Source organism: Pseudorasbora parva, chromosome 12 (assembly GCF_024679245.1).
Source record: "Pseudorasbora parva isolate DD20220531a chromosome 12, ASM2467924v1, whole genome shotgun sequence".
In the NCBI taxonomy this organism is placed as follows: Eukaryota; Metazoa; Chordata; class Actinopteri; order Cypriniformes; family Gobionidae; genus Pseudorasbora; species Pseudorasbora parva.
The window spans coordinates 19,085,556-19,110,343 of record NC_090183.1 but is presented as its reverse complement, the minus strand read 5'-3'; the positions used below and the strand labels follow the sequence as shown (position 1 = coordinate 19,110,343).

The 24,788-nt window shown below is 38.1% G+C and overlaps 1 protein-coding gene across 1 annotated transcript in view; it reads left to right on the top strand.

The window, feature by feature from the left end:
• The window catches only part of ube2o (ubiquitin-conjugating enzyme E2O), a 76,794-nt gene that overhangs the window by 39,900 nt on the left and 12,106 nt on the right, over nucleotides 1-24,788 (top strand). The window contains exons 8-15 of the mRNA XM_067459431.1: nucleotides 11,831-11,981; nucleotides 13,869-13,971; nucleotides 14,162-14,492; nucleotides 19,981-20,135; nucleotides 20,353-20,465; nucleotides 20,546-20,668; nucleotides 23,003-23,092; nucleotides 23,205-23,475. Of these exons, the coding sequence (XP_067315532.1) occupies nucleotides 11,831-11,981; nucleotides 13,869-13,971; nucleotides 14,162-14,492; nucleotides 19,981-20,135; nucleotides 20,353-20,465; nucleotides 20,546-20,668; nucleotides 23,003-23,092; nucleotides 23,205-23,475 (1,337 nt within the window). The remainder of the gene's footprint in view (nucleotides 1-11,830; nucleotides 11,982-13,868; nucleotides 13,972-14,161; nucleotides 14,493-19,980; nucleotides 20,136-20,352; nucleotides 20,466-20,545; nucleotides 20,669-23,002; nucleotides 23,093-23,204; nucleotides 23,476-24,788) is intronic.

Here is a 24,788-nt window from a genome sequence, read left to right as displayed (position 1 = left end):
AATATCGATACACGTGAATATCGCGATATTATGTTTGGCGATATTGTATCGATTCTCAAAAACGCTGTATCGATATTTATATATTTATTTATTTACATCCAAGATTCGTGGCTTTGTGTTCGGTTTAAACCACAGACTGTATAACACCCAACCGCTAGATGGCAGTGTTATCTCAGAACGTATAACTGACGCGGAGCCGGAGATGCGCAAGGTGAAAGTGCTAGTGTTTACATTAGCAAACCCAGCTCTCAAGACGATAGAATTATTCCGCTCTTGCAGTATAGAGAGCTGAAGTGTGGACTCATGTTGGCTTCAGCTATAAAGAAGCCACTAAGGAAATCGACAAGAATCATTGTGTTTGCAAAATAGGCCAAGTATAATCTAATACTCGGGAAACACATTGAAACAGAGAGCTCGCTTAACATCCTGATGTCACCCGCGCTGCTGAGAAGTGTTTCGATAGAATGTACTGCACGTTTTCCTCTCAGTAACAAAATAAACACACTCCAAAACTGAAAGCAGTGGCAGGAGAACGAAAGATAATAGCGATGTGGATATGGATGCACCAGCTCTGCAGCTCAGTAACGTTACTTGAAACAGCACTTTATACAATAGACTGCTTTATAGAAAACAGCTTTAGGGTCCGATCACACAGAACGCGTTTTTCAGGTTCGAAAACGCGAGGCGCACTGCACTCCCTTTTTTGGTCGGCGTTTTCTCATTCAAAAATGAGCAGTGCGCTTTAATGTTTCTAGGCAACCCCCGAATCACCTGTACTCTCAGTCAAATCAATGTAACGGTCAACACAACGGAAGGTCCGCCGCTTCATTCATTCGATTGGACAACAGAACATAAGCGCGATGATGTTGCATGCTTTTCCGCTCAGAGTTGACTTTTTTTCCACTTCATGCGCTCGGAGCGCTCCTTCAAAAACGCGAGGCGCCCAGGGCGCATAAGCAGCGCGCATAACGGTCTCTGCCAACCGAAATCCATTCAAAAAAGGCTTCTCGCTGCAAAAACACGTTCTGTGTGATTGGGGCTACTGTGTTAAATATAAAACAGTCATTCAGTCATGAAATGGACTGCACTTTCTGTTGTTAAATAGCCACTGCTATACTGTGAACCTTTAAAACATATACACAAAGAATCCTGCAGTCACTTTACATTTCCCTTAATTTAGATTGCACATTAAATATGATTAGTGTTATAAATGATACTGTATTAATTAAATAAAATACTTTGTCTCGTGTTTTAGGCTTATGGTTGTCTTCTTTATTCTTTTAAATTATAAAAAACAAAAACACACAAAAAGAAATATCGCAATATATTGCCTCTCTTACAATATCGCAATATATTGCAATATATTGCCTCTCTTACAATATCGCAATATATTGCAATATATCGTATCGTAACCCCTGTATCGTGATACGTATTGTATCGCCAGATTCTTGGCAATACACAGCCCTAGTACTATGATACGGTCTAAATCCTGACTGGAAATCCTCACATATACCATTTCTTTCTAAATAGGAATATAATTGTGAAGACACAGCCTTTTCTAGTATTTTTGATAGAAACGGTAGATTCGAGATTGGCCTGTAATTGACTAATTCTTTAGGATCAAGTTGCGTTTTTTTAATAAGTGGTTTAATTATAGCCAACTTAAAAGTTTTCGGTACATATCCTAATGTCAAAGATGAATGAATGATATTAAGCAGAGGATCTATGACCTCTGGAAGTATCTCTTTTAATAGCCTAGTCGGTATAGGGTCAAGCATACATGTTGTTGATTTTGATGATTTTACAAGTTTAGCCAATTCTTCTCCTCCTATAGTAGTGAATGAGTGTAATTTTTCCTCAGTGACACTACAGTGCTCTGTCTGAAGTGATACTGTAATAGACGGCTGCATGGTTATAATTTTATTCCTAATATTATCAATCTTACTAGTAAAGAAGTTCATAAAGTCATTACTGCTGTGTTGTTTACAAACATCAGAAGCTGAAGCTTTATTTTTTGATAATTTAGCCACCGTATCGAATAAATACTTAGGGTTGTGTTTGTTTTCTTCTAAAAGAGTTGAGAAATAAGCAGATCTAGCAGTTTTTATGGCCTTTCTGTATGCAATCATGCTCTCTTTCCACAAAAAACCTCCAGTTTTGTTTTCTTCCAACTGCGCTCCATTTTTCTGGCTGCTGTTTTAAGGGCCCGAGTGTGCTCGTTGTACCACAACGTTGGATTATTTGCTTTAATCTTCTTTAAGCGCCGGGGAGCAACTATGTCTAAAGTGCTAGTAAAGAGAGAGTCAATAGTTTCTGTTGCAGCATAAAGTTCCTCTTGGCTATCTGTAATGCTGAGGAGATGGAACTGATGAGGAAGATTATGTACAAAGCAATCTTTAGTCGCAGCGGTTATCGTCCTGCCATATTTGAAGCGAGGGGATGGCTTTGCAGCCTTAGGTAAATGAAGTATACATGATATTAGGTAATGATCTGAGATGTCATCGCTCTGCTGCAGAATTTTAACAGTATCAACATTTATTCCATGTGACATTATTAGATCTAAAGTATGATTAAGGCGATGAGTGGGTCCCGATACGTGTTGTCTAACTCCAATAGAGTTTAGAATGTCTCTAAATGCCAATCCCAATGCGTCTTTTTCATTGTCTACGTGGATATTAAAATCCCCAACTAGGGCTGCACGTTTTCAAGTTTTTCATTAACCGTTAACCGAGGCCCTTAGCGGTTAATACTCGGTTAACCATAGTGTGCGTCAGGGTTATTTTTAGCTTATTAATTTGACGACCGCCATCTCCGTAGTGAACGCGCCTATAGAGAGAAATGCACATATGGATTACACAATCAGAGAGTAGCCTATTTCTTTTCGTTTTAAATTGTTAAAAGACATTTCAAGTTTCTTAAGATCTATTTCATGTCTGCGAGGCGTACGCTGAGTTTCGTTAAATTAGGATGAGATGCGCTCCAGTTCACGAGCAATGCGAGTGGCCGCCTGCACGATTAGAGCATGTAACGTTAGTAAAATATGCAGCCCAGAATGATTCACACAGACTCAGCGTTTGACTTTGACTCGCGCGGCTGATGAGCCTCTCCCGGCAGAGAGTTCAAGCATCTGTGGACTCGTCCCTTCAGCTCTGGCCATCTTGCTTTCAGTCCGCGATTAGCTTTTTTGTTTTCTTCATTACAGTTAAAGTAACGTTTGCTTTTCTCTAGTCATTCACAAGTTTCTCACTTCAAACTTTCTTTCTTCTGATCCGTTATGCACAGCGCGCGCGGCTCGCGCTCTGCTTCTGCCCTAATGCGACTTTTAGTCCAGTGCGACGTATGTTATTTTCCTCTGACTGATGCGACTCATACTCCGGAGCAACTTATAGCCTGAAAAATGCGGTAAGCACTGCATTGCAATACTTGCATTTCGCCCCGTCACTCTCATTTTCAAAGTGCTCCCACGCTTTCTTTGCCCGCTTAGAAAGCTGGTCATGACTTCTTCTTGTGGATACTACCCTAACCCTATGGATACTACAAATGTCTGGGAGCGCTCTGGTGGTCTATAGGGGTGCAAACATATATTACAACTAAATTCAAGGCACGTCATTGACGCCACTTAACCGAGCAAAATGTTTCACTCGGTTACGCAATTTTTAACGGTTAATCGGTCAATCGGTTAACCATGGACACCCCTATCCCCAACAATTAGTACTTTATCTACAGCTAATACTAACTCCGATACAAAACCAGCAAATTCTTTGATAAAGTCTGTATTGTGCCCTGGTGGCCTGTATACAGTAGCCAACACAAATGTCAGACGGGATTTATCATTTACACTACACAGCGTTACATAAAGCACCAAAACTTCAAAGGAATTATATTTGAAACTAGACTTCTGAGTAATACTGAAAATATTATTTTAAATTATAGCAACACCTCCCCCTTTACCTTTCAGACGTGGCTCATGTTTATAACAATAATCTCGGGGGATGCACTCATTTAAAGTAATGTAATCGTCAGGTTTTAGCCAGGTTTCTGTCAAGTACAGCACATCTAAGTTATGATCTATAATCATATCATTGACAACAAGCGTTTTTGGCGAAAGGGATCGAATATTCAGCAACCCAAGCTTTATCAATTGTTCATCCGTATTATATCTGTTGTTTATTTGTTGGACATCAATTAAATTTTTACTGTTGAATGGTTTTGATGTTTTTTTGTATTTACTAATTCGGGGAACAGACACAGTCTCTATATGATAATATCTAGGTGAAAGAGTCTCTATGTGCTGGGATTTAGCTGACTTTGGTGACGTGAGACAGCTAGCAGACGGTTGGTTTAGCCAGTTTGTCTGCTTCCTGACCTGGGCCCCAGTGAGTCAAGGTTTAGCTCTAAGACTATGTGCCAAATTACTAGAGAGAAGCATATCAAGGTTCTGGCGTGGCCTAGCCAGGCTACAGACCTAAAGCCAATAGAGAATCTTTGGTGGGAGCTCAAACTCTGTGTTTCTCAATGACAGGCCAGAAACCTGACTGATCTAGAGAAGATCTGTGTGGAGGAGTGGGCCAAAATCCCTCCTGCAGTGTGTGCACATGGCTAGATATAGCAAAAATAATGCATTATAATAAAATACATTTACATTTAATCATTTAGCACACGCTTTTATCCAAAGCGACTTACAAAAAAGGGGAGAGCAATAGAAGCAACGAAACAAACAAGGCCAGCAACCTGTAAGAGCTGTAAGAAGTCTCAATTAATTAGCACAGTACACAATAAAAAAAAAAATTTTTTTTTATAGCCATCTACAATAGCCATCTAAAATAGCCACCTACAACAAAAACTCACGTACGCAAAATACAGAACACTGGATTTTGATAGCCATGATAACAACCCATTAGGACTAAGGCTGTTGCCCCAACTGTTGTTGTTAATGCAGATTCAGTGGCCCAATGGGTTGGTTTTGTATGGCATTCTAGCTAAACGCGCAGCAATAGCCATCGACAACAAAAACTCACGTACGCAAAATACAGAACACTGGATATTATTATTACTGGAAATATTAATGATATAATAAATACACTGCATGACTGTACAGGAGGAACAATCAGATACTCTCACTACAGATCACAATGTCATCTGCAAACATCATAGTCCATGTAGATTTCTGTCTGACCTCAGCTGTCAGCCTGTCCATCACCACCGCAAACAAGAAGGGGCTCAGAGCCGATCCTTGATGCGGTCCCACCTTCACCGTGAAGTCATCTGTCTCACCTACGGCACACCTTACCACTGTCCTACTGCAAAATAAAAAAAGGAATTGTATTCAGTTTAAAATAGCCCGTCGGGCAGGGCAATGAAGCGCACAGTAATGTACTTATTTTGTAATATTTATATTATTAATATTATATATAATATAATAATGTAATATTTATATATTTATATATGATATATAATTATGTAATTATATATAATAATGTAATATTTTTCAAATCGGCAAAAAATCTCAGGTAAACTGTCACATAAATGCTTTCTGTGACACTCAAATTGAGTAAAAAAACTAGCTCATATTTCAGGTTGCTCCAGCTAACCAGCAAGTGCAGTCGCAAGCGCTTCATGTTTCTATGGCAACCCGAGCTTCCGCAGTGACTGTAATGGCTTTAATAATAATGAATGAACTGTCTTGTTTAATCTTAAAGTTTTGGTTGTAATATTCGGCTCACAGAGATTATAGCAAATAAATAAAGCTAATGTCAGCGGCCATGGTACCGAATGAGCAATCGTTATTAGCTCAAAAGGGCGAACAGTCAAAGTTATTATGCAAGTTAACCCGAGTCGAAATGCAAATCTGCAAAGACACATCCGTCACTGTGACATAAAGTGTACTTTTACAGCTGAAATGATGAGTGAATTAAACATGCTTGGAACAACAAGAAAGGAATATTGTAATACATCACAATCAGGTACAAGAAAAGGAGACGACGGCTATAATATTAGCTAGGCTGAGACAAAAAGGTATATTTTTTCGCAGCTTGTTTATTGACTTAAGAGCAGTTTATTGTGGAATATGAGAGATGTTTTGGTTGGCCGGCTGGAAGATACCATATAGTCCCGGGTCATTGGGATAGCGATTCAGGCAGAAAACAGAAAACAGCAAAGAATAAAATATATTGAGAATAAGAATCCTTATCAGTATCAATTATTAATTATATTTGTTACCAATCAGTTGGCATCCACACAGCTGACATGTTTATCTCATCTGTTGTGGTTTATTTACATTGTGTGCACAAAATAAACACTGCCTTCTTGCACTTATAGTACTTGGATGTTCATTCTTTGACACGTCTCTGTCGCTCTCAATCTCTCTCATGCTGGCAAAGGCATCAGCGCTGTTGCTCTGTAGAGATGAGGGCTTTGAAAAAACCTGATATTGTCATGACATGCATTTCTGACACTTATTTTGGCACTCAAACTCTGAGGTTTTTTCCTCAGTAACTTTGCTGGCGATCTTAGCAAAAATATAACTTTCAAATTAATATTTTTAGTCGCAAATGCAACAATTTTAATAATAATAAGCGCATATGCATATCCTGGCGCAGGATGATGCTCTTGAATCAACACAGAGTCACAGCACGCATCACTCCATCCGCAACAGTTTAACATCTCAGTTACTGTGTGAGAAGAACAATCATGGGCGTCGGAACCATTGTGTGTGGGTGGGACAGCAAGACCCACCAACTTTTTAAGACCAATGGTATTGGACCCCCTCACTTTTATCGTCTCTAAGGCCTAGTCCACACGTACACGGGTATTTTTATTACCGGAGTTTTTCCTCCTCCGTTTTAAAAAACAATCGCGTCCACACAAGCACGGTTTTAAAAAAAAATCTGTCCACATGAGAACGCAAAACTACGCTATGATTGGCTGCCTGATTTCCACATGGGTCCCATTCACTGCACCGATGCACTGACTGAGGGATGCCATGGGCTCAACTGAAACCCTTCTACAAGTTCCTAAATTTACTTTGGACTCAGTGACAGGTAACTGTATACACAGGTGCAGGGCCGAAGTGGACTGTATAGCTTCACACACTTGCTTTACTATTTTGTATTATTGCATTCTGGCGCCTTTGTTCTGCAATACAATGATATAACTGAATATCTGTAGGATATACAGTCTTGTTCAAAATAATAGCAGTACAATGTGACTAAACAGAATAATCAAGGTTTTTAGTATATTTTTTATTGCTACGTGGCAAACAAGTTACCAGTAGGTTCAGTAGATTGTCAGAAAACAAACAAGATCCAGCATTCATGATATGCACGCTCTTAAGGCTGTGCAATTGGGCAATTAGTTGAAAGGGGTGTGTTCAAAAAAATAGCAGTGTCTACCTTTGACTGTACAAACTCAAAACTATTTTGTACAAACATTTTTTTTTCTGGGATTTAGCAATCCTGTGAATCACTAAACTAATATTTAGTTGTATGACCACAGTTTTTTAAAACTGCTTGACATCTGTGTGGCATGGAGTCAACCAACTTGTGGCACCTCTCAGCTGTTTTTCCACTCCATGATTCTTTAACAACATTCCACAATTCATTCACATTTCTTGGTTTTGCTTCAGAAACAGCATTTTTGATATCACCCCACAAGTTCTCAATTGGATTAAGGTCTGGAGATTGGGCTGGCCACTCCATAACATTCATTTTGTTGGTTTGGAACCAAGACTTTGCCCGTTTACTAGTGTGTTTTGGGTCATTGTCTTGTTGAAACAACCGTTTCAAGGGCATGTCCTCTTCAGCATAGGGCAACATGACCTCTTCAAGTATTTTAACATATGCAAATTGATCCATGATCCCTGGTATGCGATAAATAGGCCCAACACCATAGTAGGAGAAACATGCCCATATCATGATGCTTGCACCTCCATGCTTCACTGTCTTCACTGTGTACTGTGGCTTGAATTCAGAGTTTGGGGGTAGTCTCACAAACTGCCTGTGGCCCTTGGACCCAAAAAGAACAATTTTACTCTCATCAGTCCACAAAATGTTCCTCCATTTCTCTTTAGGCCAGTTGATGTGTTCTTTGGCAAATTGTAACCTCTTTTGCACATGCCTTTTTTTTAACAGAGGGACTTTGCGGGGGATTCTTGAAAATAGATTAGCTTCACACAGACGTCTTCTAACTGTCACAGTACTTACAGGTAACTCCAGACTGTCTTTGATCATCCTGGAGGTGATCATTGGCTGAGCCTTTGCCATTCTGGTTATTCTTCTATCCATTTTGATGGTTGTCTTCCGTTTTCTTCCACGTCTCTCTGGTTTTGCTCTCCATTTTAAGGCATTGGAGATCATTTTAGCTGAACAGCCTATCATTTTTTGCACCTCTTTATAGGTTTTCCCCTCTCTAATCAACTTTTTAATCAAAGTACGATGTGCTTCTGAACAATGTCTTGAACGACCCATTTTCCTCAGCTTTCAAATGCATGTTCAACAAGTGTTGGCTTCATCCTTAAATAGGGGCCACCTGATTCACACCTGTTTCTTCACAAAATTGATGACCTCAGTGATTGAATGCCACACTGCTATTTTTTTGAACACACCCCTTTCAACTAATTCAACTAATTTCCCAATTGCACAGCCTTAAGAGCGTGCTATCATGAATGCTGGGTTTTATTTGTTTTCTGAGAATCTACTGAACCTACTGGTAACTTGTTTGCCACGTAGCAATAAAAAATATACTAAAAACCTTGATTATTCTGGTTAGTCACATTGTACTGCTATTATTTTGAACAAGACTGTACATGTGATAAGCGCTGTTAGTGGAGTCCACCGCATAGAATCGACTCATGTAAATCAAAGGGAGATGTGGAAAATCTGACGTCAAACAAAGGAGAGAACGGCGCGCACTTCAATTTAAAAAACCGAAATCTCCGGTTTCACCATCTACACGACAACGCTGTAACCGGAGTTTCTAAAAATCTTCACCCTGGCCGGAGTTTTCAAAAAAGTCCGGTTTTAGTAACCGGATACAGCGTTTGCGTGTGGACGAACAGCCAAACCGCGTAGAAAAAGCTGCGGTTTTGAAAATACCCGTGTTCATGTGGACAGGGCCTAATTCAGCACATGTCTGCTTATCTTGACTACCCCTTAACCGAGAAACTTATTAAGAAACTTATTATTAAACACATGTTAAACACTTTATTTCCCCTTTTCTAACATTATCTATTTTTTTTATTGAAAATAAATACCTTTCCGATCTGATATGTGATGGGGAAAGCGAGTGTGGCAAAAGGCGGATTCAAACATATGCTCGCGATTTGTGTCAAAACTTGATGCCATGCGTCTTACCCCTACTCTATAGCCACGGTAAACAATTTTGTGATCTCTGTAATTATGTCTGTCCCAATCAATCGTTTAGTAAATGGCACTTTTTCTGTCTGGACACGGAGCATAAAAAACATGCAACTTATTCATTATCATTTATCTGTGAAACTGTTGATGTCTATGGCAGTTAAATGAATATAACCTTTTTATTAGACTATTGGTATTGACTGGTTTGAGGTCTTTTTTGGTATAGGGGGATATGGCCTAAAACGCACCATAATGCAGGAAATCACATCTATAAAATCTTTTTTATAGATGTGCACCCCCAGACCCCACACAAAACATTTTCCCCACCTATCATATTTTGCCCTACTGACCCACCCACTTTTTATTTGCTTCCGACGCCCATGAGAACAATACAATATCTAGTCCAGTGTTGTGATCTAACAGACACATGGTAGAAAGTAACATGACTTACAGCAATAAATGCCAGCAAGATAAAGGAATTTTATGAGTAACCATAGACCGTTATCTACAGATCAAGCATAATAACAGGAAGAATGAATCACCTTGGAGAGAGTTTCATCGTGTTGACTGTCGTAACCAAATGCGACAGTTTGAAAGCTGAATGGAGTGTCTGTAGACTTCTCACGACTGTTTTAAAGACAGCTCATTATTTCCATTCACTCCACCTTCTGCCTTCTGGGCTCTTTCCAAAAGCCACACCCCCAAAACACATGAACACGCTACACCGGTTGCTCAGCTGGAAGACGCATTATTTACCTCAGACGAGCGGTGCGCATGTAGTGACATCATGTCAGAATCACATGTAATAAAAAATATAACTTTATCAGTATGAATATAAACAAATAAGATGTCTTTTAGTACTCGCTATCAAACTCGAATACCGATACTGGTAAAGTTTAAAATATATTCGGTAACGAGCTAGTTATATTTATAAAGAAAAGCTAAAAACGGGTAGCATTAATACATTTTTTCCCCCATAAACATCAGTTATACTGTGATGAAGATGAATTTCGTGTAAGATTCATAACTGTGTTTTGCATGTAAAAGTTTCCATGATGAAAGCATTGTTGATTAGTAGTAGCTAAAGCTAACTTAGTTGTAAAAATAAGTTCCTGGATGCGGTGTACTAGCTTTTACACATGCATTTTGTTATCTAAAGTTAAATTTTGCGCAATTCAATATGACAGCGATCCACTTGAACTAAGTATATTGAGGATTTATCATCTCTACCAATGGCTGAGTGTATAATATTGTAACTTTATGCTAAGTAATGTTATGTTGGCTATTTTAGGCAGCTACATGTGCTAGTGATACATGCTTCATGAAAACATAAACCGAAAAAATGTATAATCAAAATGAAAGATTACCTGTCCAGCAGAAATACAGCCAGCAGAGAATCATTTTTCAGCCCCTTTAGGTCCCTCAGTTCTCGACATCGTTGGAAAGCCACGCTGATATTTACTCACTTTTGATTTCTTTGTTTATCCAAAGACTTCTTGTGCATTGCCTTTACATGTAGGCCTACTGTCTTCCTTTTTTTTGCATTGTTTGCCTTCGCTGACTGCAAAACCGGGCACCGTGCATTTTGAATGCTTTTGCTCTTCCTAGGGGTGCGCATGTGTGGGCAGAACCTGTAGCGAAAGGTGGTTGCCATGGTAGCGAGAGAAAGTGACAGTAGCCCAAGCCAATCATTTGTTTCGTCCCGAAAGAAAATAATGAGTGGTGCTTATTGCAGATTAAACAGTCTAGAGTTACTTGATTTTTATACTCTCTTTTTCAGAGTACTTACATTTTAATTATGTATTGACATATAAAGAAAGTTTAAACAAATTTGGACACAAGTGTTTGTAGATCATTCCTACCTACCCTACCTTTAATATAAGCAAGCTTTTCTTTGTACTGTTGCGTTGTCCATCATTAAAACAATTGCATCCTCCGAAATTGCTGTTTAATAATAGAGGTGTTGAAGTTAATCGTTTCTTCGATGTATCGCGATGCAGATGAGGACGATTTGGTATCGGTTCAGTAATAGACCATAACCGTTTATAATATTACTGATGTCAAGTATAATGTTATTTTGTCACGTACGTGCTTTGTCGTGGTAGCATAAAATAGCAGAGGGAGGCGAGTGCGAGTAATTAAAAATTACTCCAACTACTTTAAAAGCTGACATCTGGACACAATTGAATTGAACCGAATCGATGACATGATAATCGTAATAGAACCAAACCGTGAGACCAGTGTAGGTTTTCACCTCTACTTATTAAGAAAAAGTCAAATGCACATGGCCACACAAGGCATTCATAAACAATTTTAAAAAGGAAGGTAAAAAAGGGGGAAAACTTTAATGTACACCCCCACCCCCCAGTGTTTGTCACATATCCCTGCTGTTTAGCAAATGATTTCTCGAGACTTACTAATCCATATGTTACAATTGTTCAATTAATTATTTTCTCTTGATTATCTCTAATGTTTAGGGTCAAGCGACTGGGATACTTTGATCATACTCAAAGGCAACTTGGAGAGAGAGCCCTGTATGTTTTTCCAGCCAAGAGTGAAACCACACGGATCACTTGTGAGGGGCCAGAGGGGGCACCTGCTCACCCTGAGGACCCTGTTGTTCGAAAGGTATGGATGATTTGGCCATATCTGGGATGTTTTTTGAAAAGCTTTTAGATATTCTTCTGAGTATAGGTGTCTAAAATATCAGTACTGCTTCACTAACTAGATTCTACGGTATCAATAGTACAGAGGACCTACTTAGTCCAATGCTAAAATGATTAAGGGTGTACTCACACTAGGCTCGGTTGCCTTATAGTGAGCCAGAGCACTATTGTCCACCCTCATCACTCCCCTGCTGGCCTGCATGCACACTTTCACTTAACGTACTGGGCCGGAGCATGTTTACGTCATTTACGATGCAACTTTTTGTTTAGAAGAAAACAGAAGAAATATCCTTTCGCTAATAGGCTGCCTTTCGCTAATAGGCTGCCTAGATTAATAATTTATGCTATTGCTTTTGTTTTATTTCCCCCCCCCTGAAAGTTTACTTCAATAGTTGATGCCGTTAATACAAATTAAGTAAAAACAGTGGATGAAATGTTCTGTGTTCTATTATTTTATTTATGATATTGCTTGTAATTTATATTTTTCCAGACTGTTTATCTGTGTTAAATAATTACTAGAAAATGTTTTATTTAAATGAGTCCTAAGTATAGTTTGTTGACTTGTCACTAATGATTATTTTGGCAATCAAGTAATTGACGGATTATTTTGATTAATCATGTAATTTTTGTGGTAATAAATAGCCATGTGAACAATAACCATTAAAATTACTCAAAATACATGGGGCAATAGCAATGAGACAATAACAATTGGTTCAAATTAAGTATCGAACGCAAGTAATTATGTTGTATTGAATAACACTGTTGAAGGATAATTTTGCTCTAAAATGACATGATTTACTTACCATCAAGCCATCCTAGGTATATGACTTTATTCTTTCTGATGAACACAATTGGAGTGTGTGTATATATATATATGTGTGTATATATATATATATATATATATATATATATATATATATATATATATATATATATATATATATATATATATATATATATAAAATAAATAAATAAATAATATCCATTAAAGGCAAATATCTAACTTCCGCCAGACCATCTTCTGTATTTTAAGTTCAACGCGGTCTGGCAGAAGCTAGATATATCCATATTTAGCACATTATAAAGTGCACATTACACAAATGCATTGCTTCACTTCAGAAGGCCTTTATTAACTACCGACTTTATTATTAACTGTAATTTATGATTACATTTTACAATTACAATTGTAAAAATTACAATTGTAATTTTTTGAGTTTCAAATTTGTGAGCCTGTTAACTGCTTGGAATTATAAAGCTTGGAAACATCAGGATATTTATTAATATTTTTAACTCTGATTGTGTTCATCAGAAAGAAGAGAGTCATATACACCTAGGATGTCTTAAGGGTGAGTAAATTATGGGGTAATTTTCATTTTAAAGTTAACTTATACTTTAAAATACATAGATCTGGTTTCACAGACGGCTTAGATTGAGCCAGGATTTGGCCTGTTTAATTAGGGCATTAAAGTAGCTTTTATAAATGTCCTTTAAAAAAAACATTACTGGTGTGTGTCTTGAGACAAAACAATGGCACCCCACTGACCTATTTCAAGATATACATGTCAGTGCTGGTTGCTTTCAGTTAAAGCTTTACCCTGAAAATGCATATATTAATTTATATTCTAGATTAATAGTAACCTTTTTGATTTCACAATAGCACTGATATATTACAATTTTTAAATGGTTTTAATATATCGTACAGCCTTTGAAAATTGTTAGACATATGATTCATGGATTATTATCTGACAGATAATAATCCATGAATCATATGTCTGTGGAATGATATTGTCTGAGTCCTGAATATCTTTTCCTGCTTTTTGATCTTTTGATTATTTTGAATTTGTTTCAGTTAAAACGAATGTTTAGAAAGGAAGTGGGAAAGAAAATTACGGAAAATGCAGACATACACAGTTGCATTTTACAGTCAACAGAGAAAACGGGCCGCATGGAAGGTACTGCACTGTTGTATTCTCCTTTAAACCACAAACAGGTCAACATGGTCCATGTAATTGTTGTTTTAATATGCTATTTAAATATGTTACTGATTCTGTGAACCTTTTTTTGTTTTGTTTGTCTTTAATATTTCACTTTGTTTTAGATGCTTTGAAATTCTGATATTTTGTACCATGTCTTATGGTCCAGGTGAAAAGAGATCATTGGAACAGGATGGTTCTGATGAGAATTCTGTTCCATGCTACCCCAACAATGGTCCTGTTCCTTGCCAGGAAGGAAAAGAACCACTATTGGATTCTCTTCAGGGACAATGGGACCATTTGGGGGACCAAGAGTCCGATGAGGAGCCAGGGGATGATACAGATGATACCAGCTCTGTCACTTCTTCTGCCAGCTCGACGGCCTCACTGCAGAGTGGCCAAACCCGAAAAAAGAGCATTCCTCTCTCCATCCGCAACCTAAAGAGAAAACACAAGAAGAAGAGGACTAAGTTTTCACGCGAGTTTAAACCAGGAGACAGGTGAATGAATCCATAAAACAATGTGTTTTTGATTTTTGAGTTCAGAAATTATCATGCCAGCTAAATGTTGTAATCATAGTTAGGGGTGCTCCGATCGAACGGTAACCGATTTCAATCGGCCGATAATCCTTTTGGGATGATTGATCGGCACTCTCTAAAAAGGCCGATCTCATAAACCGATCACATGCTGACGACACAAAGATGCACGCCTGTCGTGAGAGCGAAGGCATGACATGCAGCGGCACAGTCTCATTCTCTTTCCAGCGGCGGTACAATAATTAAAATGCTGAAGGTGAGGTACAGGTCATATTCTTTTCTCATTTGAAAACTTTCTGTGAGACTTAAGTTCACAAGCAAAGCGGGTGAATCACCACCGCGTGTGCACGCTCTTTCTCTCTTTCACTCTTAAAGTGCTCAAGTGGCTTCACATCAGTGCATCGCATCTGCAACTAAAATCGAGCTGCACAGTTGACACAGGATTTGCCACTAGCACAATCAAGGCTGTGTCGCATTATCACTAAAGTTTATCATTTGCATTTATTTTTAAGTATTGCCAGTGTTCACTCAGAACTCACACGCTCTCCGAGACCGTAATCTAACACACACACCTGAAACACACACAACCCATCTCACAAAAAGCTTGCGAGTACAAATTGCACTGCAATGGTCAAATACACACAAAATGTATGTACTAAATTACCGTCTTAACGAGTAGGCACATAAACCCCTGCCCATCGTGACTCGCGAGTGAACTTTAACATTTGTCTAACTGCATGTAGCCTAAACGTATCCCTGTATTCGCTCTTAAAGGGAAAGCAGTCAAATAAACTGCTGCTGCCTCTCAGTTTCTCTTGTTGTTTGATGAACCTTAATGGAACTCACCTCTCTTGAATGGCTAACTTTTGCAACTTTGTAAGGACTAACTTTTTTTTTTTTGTTTTTTTTTGTAATGACTAGTTTTTGCAACTTTTGTAAGGATTAATCTAATTTATTCAGGAAAGACCAATATTAATTTACATTTGATTCTTTATTAAATTTCTTTAGTATTTCTTACCTCAATAAGAATGTTAGACCTACCTGAAAAAAATGTCTTTAAAAACAAAAAATGCACTGCATAATCAAAGATATAGGTGAGGTAATGTATAACAAGAGTCATCTATAAGGGGGTAATTCCGCCATTTTCAGAAATAATCAATTCCCTGAATGAATGTCTGTAAAATTCCCTATAAATAATTTTATATGATAAAAATAAGGGTTCAAATAGGTCGGTATCTGTGATCAGATCGGCGGATACTGCTTCCCGTGATCAGCGATCGGCTCCAAAAACCTGATCAGAGAACCCTTATTAACATGGGGTGGACACCTGTCCACCCCATAAAATCAGTAAGAATTACTGCTACTAACTACTACTAACATGGCCAAGACCAAAGAGCTATCCAAAGACACTGGAGACAAAAATGTACACCTCCACAAGGCTGGAAAGGCCAACTTGCCAAGCAGCTTGGTGAAAAAAGGTTCACTGTTGGCGAAATCTTTAGAAAATGGAAGAAGCTAAACATGACTCAATCTCCCTCGGACTGGGGCTCCATGCAAGATCTCACCTCGTGGGGTCTCAAAACCACCATTTCCAAGGTTACTGTTCCAAGAACACCATCCCTACTGTAAAGCATGGGGGTGGTAGCATCATGCTTTGAGGGTGTTTTTCTGCACATGGCACAGGGCGACTGCACTGTATTAAGGAGAGGGTGACCGGGGCATTGTGTTGCGAGATTTTGGGGAACAACCACCTTCCCTCAGTTAGAGCATTGAAGATGGGTCGAGGCTGGGTCTTCCAACATGACAATGACCTGAAACACACAGCCAGGATAACCGAGGAGTGGCTCTGTAAGAAGCATATCAAGGTTCTGGTGTGGCCTAGCCAGTCTCCAGACCTAAACCCAATAGAGAATCTTGGGAGGGAGTTCAAACTCCGTGTTTCTCAGCAACAGGCCAGAAACCTGACTGATCTAGAAAAGAATTGTCTGGAGGAGTGGGAAAAAATCCCTCCTGCAGTGTGTGCAAACCTGTTGGAAAAACTACAGGAAACGTTTGACCTCTGTAATTGCAAACAAAGGCTACTGTACCAAATATTAACATTGATTTCCTCAGGTGTTCAAATACTTATTTTCAGCTGTATCATACAGGGATGCAAACAGCGCACTTTTCGGCGCCTCCCGCTTTTTTCACATCAGTTTGGGTGACTTGTGTGAATCGTGCAGATCCAAAGAGTTTTTTAGATGGGAGGGGAAGGGGGGTCTGATTATAGTTTCATCAACAGTAATTCTGGATTGCCTCCACCAAATAGTAAATATGAGCTAAGTAAATCAGAACACTGAGCGCTAATGAGCGCAGACCGGTGAACTGCTAGTGTTTCTTCTGGCTGCACATCTTTTAATGCCTATGGCATCTGCCACTGCAACACATTTCTCCCTGAGACCAGAGTTCAGCGCTGCTCCTTCCCGTCTTACTGGCAACGTTTTGTCGCTCACTTCAGCGACGCTAAAGACCCATTCATTACCACACAATATGGATCATCTAAATCTCCTCACTGTCTGTTTCAAGTGTCAGCTTACAAAATGTGTCCGAACAAGTAAGATACTCTACTCATAATATATGTTTGTTTCCTCTTCTCAAAATCTATATAACCCTAATCTGGTCATAATTCTAAGATGTCGTTAGCTGGACTGTCGTGCTCACATAGCTACTATAGAGTTGTCATGAGAAAGGTTTGCGTTTTGTGATTGCTGTAACTCACTAATCTGGTCATAATTGTAATGTCATTAGTTGGACTGTCGTGTTCGTGTACTATCGAATTGTTCATGAGAACGGTTCATGTTTTTGTGGAAAAAGTGTTGAAAGTGCCTTCTTGCTATTCAAGATACGTACGGCCTTTTGAACTGCAGAGGCACTTTCAACACTTTTCCCATAAACTGTATACGGAATGTGATCATTCGAAAGTCATTTATCAACCCCCCGGAGCCGTGTGGAGCACGTTATTGACGGACAGGTGCATTTTTTTTTTTTTTATGGACTTCAAAAACAGAGCTACATCTACTTCCATTAAAAAGCTTGGGTTAGCCAGGGCTCTTAGCCAGGAAATATCTCAGATTTTATTTGTCTGAAAGAAGAATGTCATATACATCTAGGAGGATGACTCAAACGTGAGTAAATCATGAGTAAAACAGCTTGAAGTCTTCTTCCATTGTTTCAGTCACAACATGGCACCAGACAGTCGACGTCAGCGGAGTGACACGTTAAGCATATTACAGTTTTTTTTTTTTATTCGCTTTGGTACTATTTTCACAAGCAAGGTGTACAATATCACAACAGATCATAAAAAGTTTTTTTTTTGTTTGTTTTTTTCCCAAACATTTCAGCATATTTTCAATTGTGTTAGTACAATACACAAAACCACAAAGTATCCTTTTCATTACACAAAATGAGTTTCATCTACATAAATGTTTCATTCACAGTAACCACCATTCATCTCAAATCTCTTACTATCAAACTTTTGATATGTATCTCTTCTCGTTCATTTTAATACATTTGTCTATTATTTAATCCAACTGATAGAAATGGTTAATCACTGAATCATTTGGTACACATATAGATTTCTTTAGTGTGTGTGTGTGTGTGTGGAGTAAGTTCCCTGGTAAACTCTACATTATGGGGACAACTATAAAGATGGTAATATCCTAAATCCTTGTGGGGACATTGTTTACTCCCTATGAGGAAACAAGCTTATACATCCTATGGAAAGAAGTTTTGAAAATGTAAAAATGCATAAAGTTTTGTGTGATGGGTAGGTATAGTGTAAGGGGAGAGAATCTACAGTTTTTACAATATAAAAATCAATATGCCTATGTATACCCAGACAGATAGAGATCCAGACGTGGATGTGAGAATGTGTGAGTGTGAGTGGAAATAGAGCAGAATAGAGTATAAAGAATAAGTAGGATCGAATCAAATACTGTATAGCATTGTACATTACAGTATGTATGCCATGTGATACTGTAAACAGATTACCAGTAGAGGCTGCCACATTACTGTAACTCAACCTTATAAAGGTCAGCTACAGTATAGATTCAGTTATATGGCACAGTGAGAACATTTACTCTTGGAAGCAAACTCTGTTCTATACCCCAGTACTTCATGGCTTGGTCATAACTTTATCACACCTTCTGATAACTCACTGAATTGATACTGTTACAAACATTATGGATTTAATTACTTAAGTTAGGTAATGTAAGCATATTTTCTTATGTGGCATCTGTAGCCTGTGTTACTGTAATTCAGCAACAAGGGTGATTTGAAACATCTATCTTGCATTGTTTGCTGTTGGATGAACTTATTGTTAAAAGTATTAAATTGAAAGAATATCCTACAGTTGTGTTTCAGTGATTAAACCAAATGTTCTCATTAAAAAATCTTGTTTTTGAAACAATGATAATGTGGACTGAAAATATGTGCAACTGAATGAAAGCATGAGATCAGGCTTTGAAAGGCAAGGCAAGGCAAGTTTATTTATATAGCACATTTCATACACAATGGCAATTCAAAGTGCTTTACATAGAAAGGAATTAAAATAGGGATAACAAATGCATAAGAAAAAGAATACAATGTATAAAAATTAAAATTAAAATAAATAAAAAATGAAAGAATGACTAGCTGTGTTACAAGTGTGAAGTTTTGAAAATGTACACCACCTTTGTGACAATAGTACCCAATCGTTTAAAAAAAAAACTGTAGTATAGTGCGTCCTACTGGGATGTTTGTATTTACAAGGTGAGATCATCATCCTGTGCGTGTGTTTAAGTCTCTTTGGTTGGAGCAAGATGGCAGTGTATCTTCTTTACTGAATTTCACGAAAATACAGCAAGGTTTGTTAACTCTGCCTATTAAAAAAAATGAACCACAAAGAATGTGCCTCAGGTGAATTTTAATCTTTTACATTTTTAATTAATCTATGAAGCCCATATAAACTGTATCATTATATTTTAGGCTAATTGTTTTATTGCAATGCTAGCTTGCTTTGTTATAAATGACAAAGCCTGACAGTGTCACTGCTAAATACCCGTTATATACAACTACAGACGTTGCATCCATTGATTCCACCATGTTTCTCACTTACACGCCCCCAACTCGTACAGATTGGCGCTTAAAGAAATCCCAATCCCAAACTTCCCGCTGGTATTTACGATTTCGTGGTGGCGTTCATGTGCATTCAACTCGTAAATACGATCTTGGTGACATGACTTGAATGTTGCAAAATATGAATTTTGTTGTGACAGGTTCATATTTGAAAACAATCTCTTAATTGGATGATCAGATTCAGATGTTATAACAAAAAGTCTTTCTCTGAAGTGGTCAAGTAGAACATATTTCTGTCAAATTGAATAAGACTTCAGCTAGAATAGACTCTTAAAATGGTATATCTGTTTGTGTGTAGGGTGGCAGTTGAGGTTGTCTCCACTGTGACCTCTGCAGATGTGATGTGGAAGGATGGTAGATTAGAGACAGGAATCCGCTCCAATGACCTAATCCCTATCCAGCACCTGGACAACCATGAATTCTGCCCGGGAGACTATGTTGTAGACAAACGACGTATGTTCTTTTTATAATGCAGTTGTCATTTTCAATATGGCTCTTGATTTGCTTGTGTCTTGCCCTTGTTTAGTGGATTATGCTTATGTATCAGTAAAGTCCTTATATTGGGTTGATTACAATTTATTTGGCAAATAGATATTTGGGTACAACAAGTGATTAAAGTCTTGCTTTTTTCTTGCTTGAAATAAACTCTGTTTGATTGTGGCTCCTGCAGCCCAGGCTCTTCATGATCCAGGTGTCTATGGGGTAATTCAGTCAGGAGATCATAAAGCCCGGACCTGTGTAGTCAAGTGGGTCAAACTCAATGCTACGGGTGACGATGTTGAGGTATTTTTGATTTTGTCATTAAGAGGTGTTTGGGATTGTCTATTTTCATATTGTTTAACAATTTTTTCTTGTATATGTAGGTGATTGGGGAGGAAGAGGACGTTAGTGTTTATGACATTGCTGATCATCCAGATTTCCACTTTCACACAACGGATATTGTTATAAGGATTGGCAACTCAGACACAGAGGACTGTGAAAATGAGGTACAAGCATAATTTTGTACCAGAAAAAAATGTGAAAACATTTCCAGGCTTATCACATTGTCAGTGTGCATTTAAAGGTGCCCTAGAATGAAAAATGTAATTAACCTTGCCATAGTTAAATAACAAGAGTTCAGTACATGGACATCACATACACACTTCATATGTAAATCTTGTTTTTGAAAAACACCACGAAAAAACAAGCTTTTCTTAACATAACGCCACCTGTGACGCAATAGCTGGAATCATTAATATGTACGCCCCCAACATTTGCATGCCAGCCAATGTTCATAATCAGGCGGAAATGCGCAGCCGAATCATCGGGAGTTCTATCAGGTAAACAAGTGTCATGCGAGGACAGCGAAAATGGCAGATCATGGAAATAAATGTTATGATCCAGGCTATGCAGGGGATTGAGGACTTTTCATAACCTTCCCACAGATAAAAAATGTCAACAGTCATGTTTGACATTTATTTACAATCGTATACTGCAACAATTTAATTTAAAATCGTTCGTTTGCTCCATTTCACCACGGACAGTTTTTCTAACCTGGACAATATCAAGCAGTATTCGCTCAGCGTCTGAAACTAAAGAAAGGGCCGATTCCAACCATATTCCTACAAGCAGCAAGTAGTGAATTTATCCACTTCTTGACTGTCGAACCTATTTCTGATTAAATTGAAAATTTCTTAGTAAGACAAATTTAACGATAATATACCCTGTGTTGTCTAGATCCAACGCAAGATGCTTGTAAAGTAACAATTGGAAACTCCAAGTAGCACACACAACAGTTTGTCAAATGACAAAGGTTAATATTATTTACTGCCAGTATTGTCATAAAATACAACAGTAGATAAGTATGTCGATCCCTTTTGACGGATTGAAATCTAAATTAGCCTAAATTCTATCATCAACACATAACTCAGAAGCTAACTACGTTTACTACTACTGTTTAGTTGCTTACAGATCACTCACTTGATCCTTGTAGCTAACGTTACCTTCGCAACCATCTAAGTTGAAACATTAGTCATCTGACAAGGCTCCTAGTCAATTTGTTTAATAAATATACATTTTTGAGAACTGAAGTATGATTATTTTGCAGCAGGTGAGTAGTAAACATGACACTGACTAGTTTGAGTGACTTCTACATTACTTTGTTTAGCGAAATAAATTGACTTTTAAATCAGTACTCTACTGTCAAACTGTAACGTTGGTGTACAAACAACATATTTACGCGCTACCCAGTTCGTGATTCAAAGTTAAGAAGCTGTCATTGTCAAATCATTGCCATGCCGGATGGTATAGATGTGTTAGCTGTCATTGAGCCATGCAGTGAAACAGCCAATCAGAGCAGAACTCTGCATTAATATTCACAACCCTTTCAAATAAGGCAAAAAACAGAGCATTACATCCTAGGGACAGTTTCTATGGTTGTAAATGGACCTGTAAAACTGTATCTGGACAATTTTTGACCTTAAATAAGCCACATACCCTCTATTAAGATATCGGAGAACAATTTAAAATATTGAATGAATGAATCAATGAATGAGGCATTTATATAGCGCTTTCATATTTACTACTGTACACCCAAAGTGCTTTACACTCATGTCAGGGGTCTCTCCTCAACCACCACCAGTGTGCAGCATCCACTTGGATGATGCGACGGCAGCCACAGTACAACGGCCAGTGCGCTCACCACACACCAGCGATAGGTGGAGAGGAGAGAGGGTGATCGAGCCAATTCAGTGGATGGCGATTATTGGGATGATGATAAGGGCCAATCGAGGGAATTTGGCCAGGATACCCCTACTCTTTACGAGAAGTGCCATAGGATTTTTAATGACCACAGAGAGAGTCAGGACCTCGGTTTAACGTCTCATCCGAAGGATGGTGCTCTTTGACAGTACAGTGTCCCCATCACTATACTGGGGTGTTAGGACCCACACAGACCACAGGGTGAGCACCCCCTGCTGGCCTCACTAACACATCTACCAAAAGCAACCTGGTTTTCCCATCTAGGTACTGACTAGGCTCAGCCCTGCTTAGCTTCAGTGGGAATCCAGTCTTGGGTTACAGGTTATGGTTGTTGGTTATTGTTTCAAATCATTCTAGGGCACCTTTAATATGGAGTCTGATTCTCTTGTTTAAAATGTAACTCCCATTGTAATTTTTGTTATTCAATTGCACCTAGTACTTTTTTATGTAAAACTTTTTTTATTATTTGACATAAGTGAACAAAATGAATTTGTTTTTATAAGGTAGTTTGATTTATTCCTGTCTTGTTGTTAGCAATTTTCTCCATTATGTCCTATGCCTTGTCTCAACTGTCTATGTAGAGATCTGTTGGCCAAGTGTGCAGGGTGGATCTGAGCAGTAAAGTGGAGGTTGTCTGGGCTGATAATTCAAAGACTATTGTTCTGCCACAGGTATACACCAGTCTATTAAACCATTCAATTTTAAACTGATAGCATTTTTTTGCTACTGCACACACTAACCTGTAGACCCTGGAACTAACACTCATTTATTCTGTCTCCTTAGCACTTGTATAATGTCGAGTCTGAGATTGAAGAAACATATTATGACTCTGCAGAGGGCAGCAGTAGTGGTGCCTCATCTGAAGAATGGGAAGATGAGAGTGATAGCTGGGAGACAGATAATGGACAAGTTGAAGAGGAACCAGGTGGTGGGGAAATCAACGCACTTTCCTCCCCCAACACATGTGCCTCTGTTGATGGCAAAACTCATGGCGTTCATGCTTCTACAACTACAGACTCACCAGGAGCAGTCTCCACACCTGAACTTCCTGGAGGTAGTGAATCTCTTACAATTATATTGCAGAATTAATTATCAAATAAAATGTTCACTTTGGTCCATTCACATTGTTTTACAAAAGAAGAATTGAATACATAAATGTAGTGTTATCTGAAGTGCACTGCAAACAATACCTCAACATAACAATACTTTACACTCAATTAGGCGTGTGGATATTTTCTGTAATTCGATATATCACGATAATGAATATGAACGATATTGTTATCGTGGGCACTTCAAAATATCGTAAATAATAATTTATTCACAATTTATTTTTATTTTTTATAATGCACTCAAGAATATGTTGCCCATCAATCGTATAAATGCTCAACACTGCTGTATTCTGAGTCAAAGGGACACACACTCAGATGTAAATGAGAGGCACATGAACGAGTGAAGGAGACGCGCCAATGAAGTGCCGCTCAAGGACAGCAGAGGGTGCTGATGAACTGCAGGATGCAGCGATTACCCCGGAAACCCCGCAAACAAAAGCAACCGCGCTAGTGACGTTTTTAAAACATTAAAAACGTCATTCGTTTTTGTAATCTCAGTGTTGTTCATCAAAGCACCGAATACTTAATACTTAGACTTAATAGGCTATTTATTTTCAAACTTAAACATTGTTTTAATCTGGACTACAATATGCCCTAATGATTAGAATTTTTTTTGGATTATTTGTCCAAAAGACATACGACTTCATTAGTTAACATGTTAATTTATTATTACCAAACTGACAATGAAAAATACTTATAAAGAATTAATTATTCTAAGTAATGTTAATTTCTTAGTTACTGTTTAATAACAAAATAATCTTTTTAATGGACCTAAGATAAAACTAACAATGATCAGTATTTCTTAACTAACATTACCAAAAAACATTATACTTACTGTTACAAATGTAGCTATTGCTCAATCTTAGTTAATGCATCAAATAATGAGACATTATATTCATTTGTTACCTGTTGTTCTTTATAGCCTAATTCTTTTGCACTTTAATCTGTTTGAAAATTGTACTTTTACAGCTCTGGAAAAAATGAAGAGACCACTTAACATTGATTCCTCTTAATTTTTTCCAGAGCTGTATATATTTTTGGTGCATTGTATTATTGTATTTCAACATTCAGTTATATTTGTTATTACAAAAATAGTTCTTAAAGCTGTTATGCTATGACAACTTTTTTGCAACTTATTTCAATATCGTTATAATATCGTATTCCGTGATAAAAGCCTGATGGCCAAAACTGAGAGACTCAGGAGGAGTTTCTTCCCACAGGCCATCAGACTCCTGAACGCTGTCACTTAACTACATGT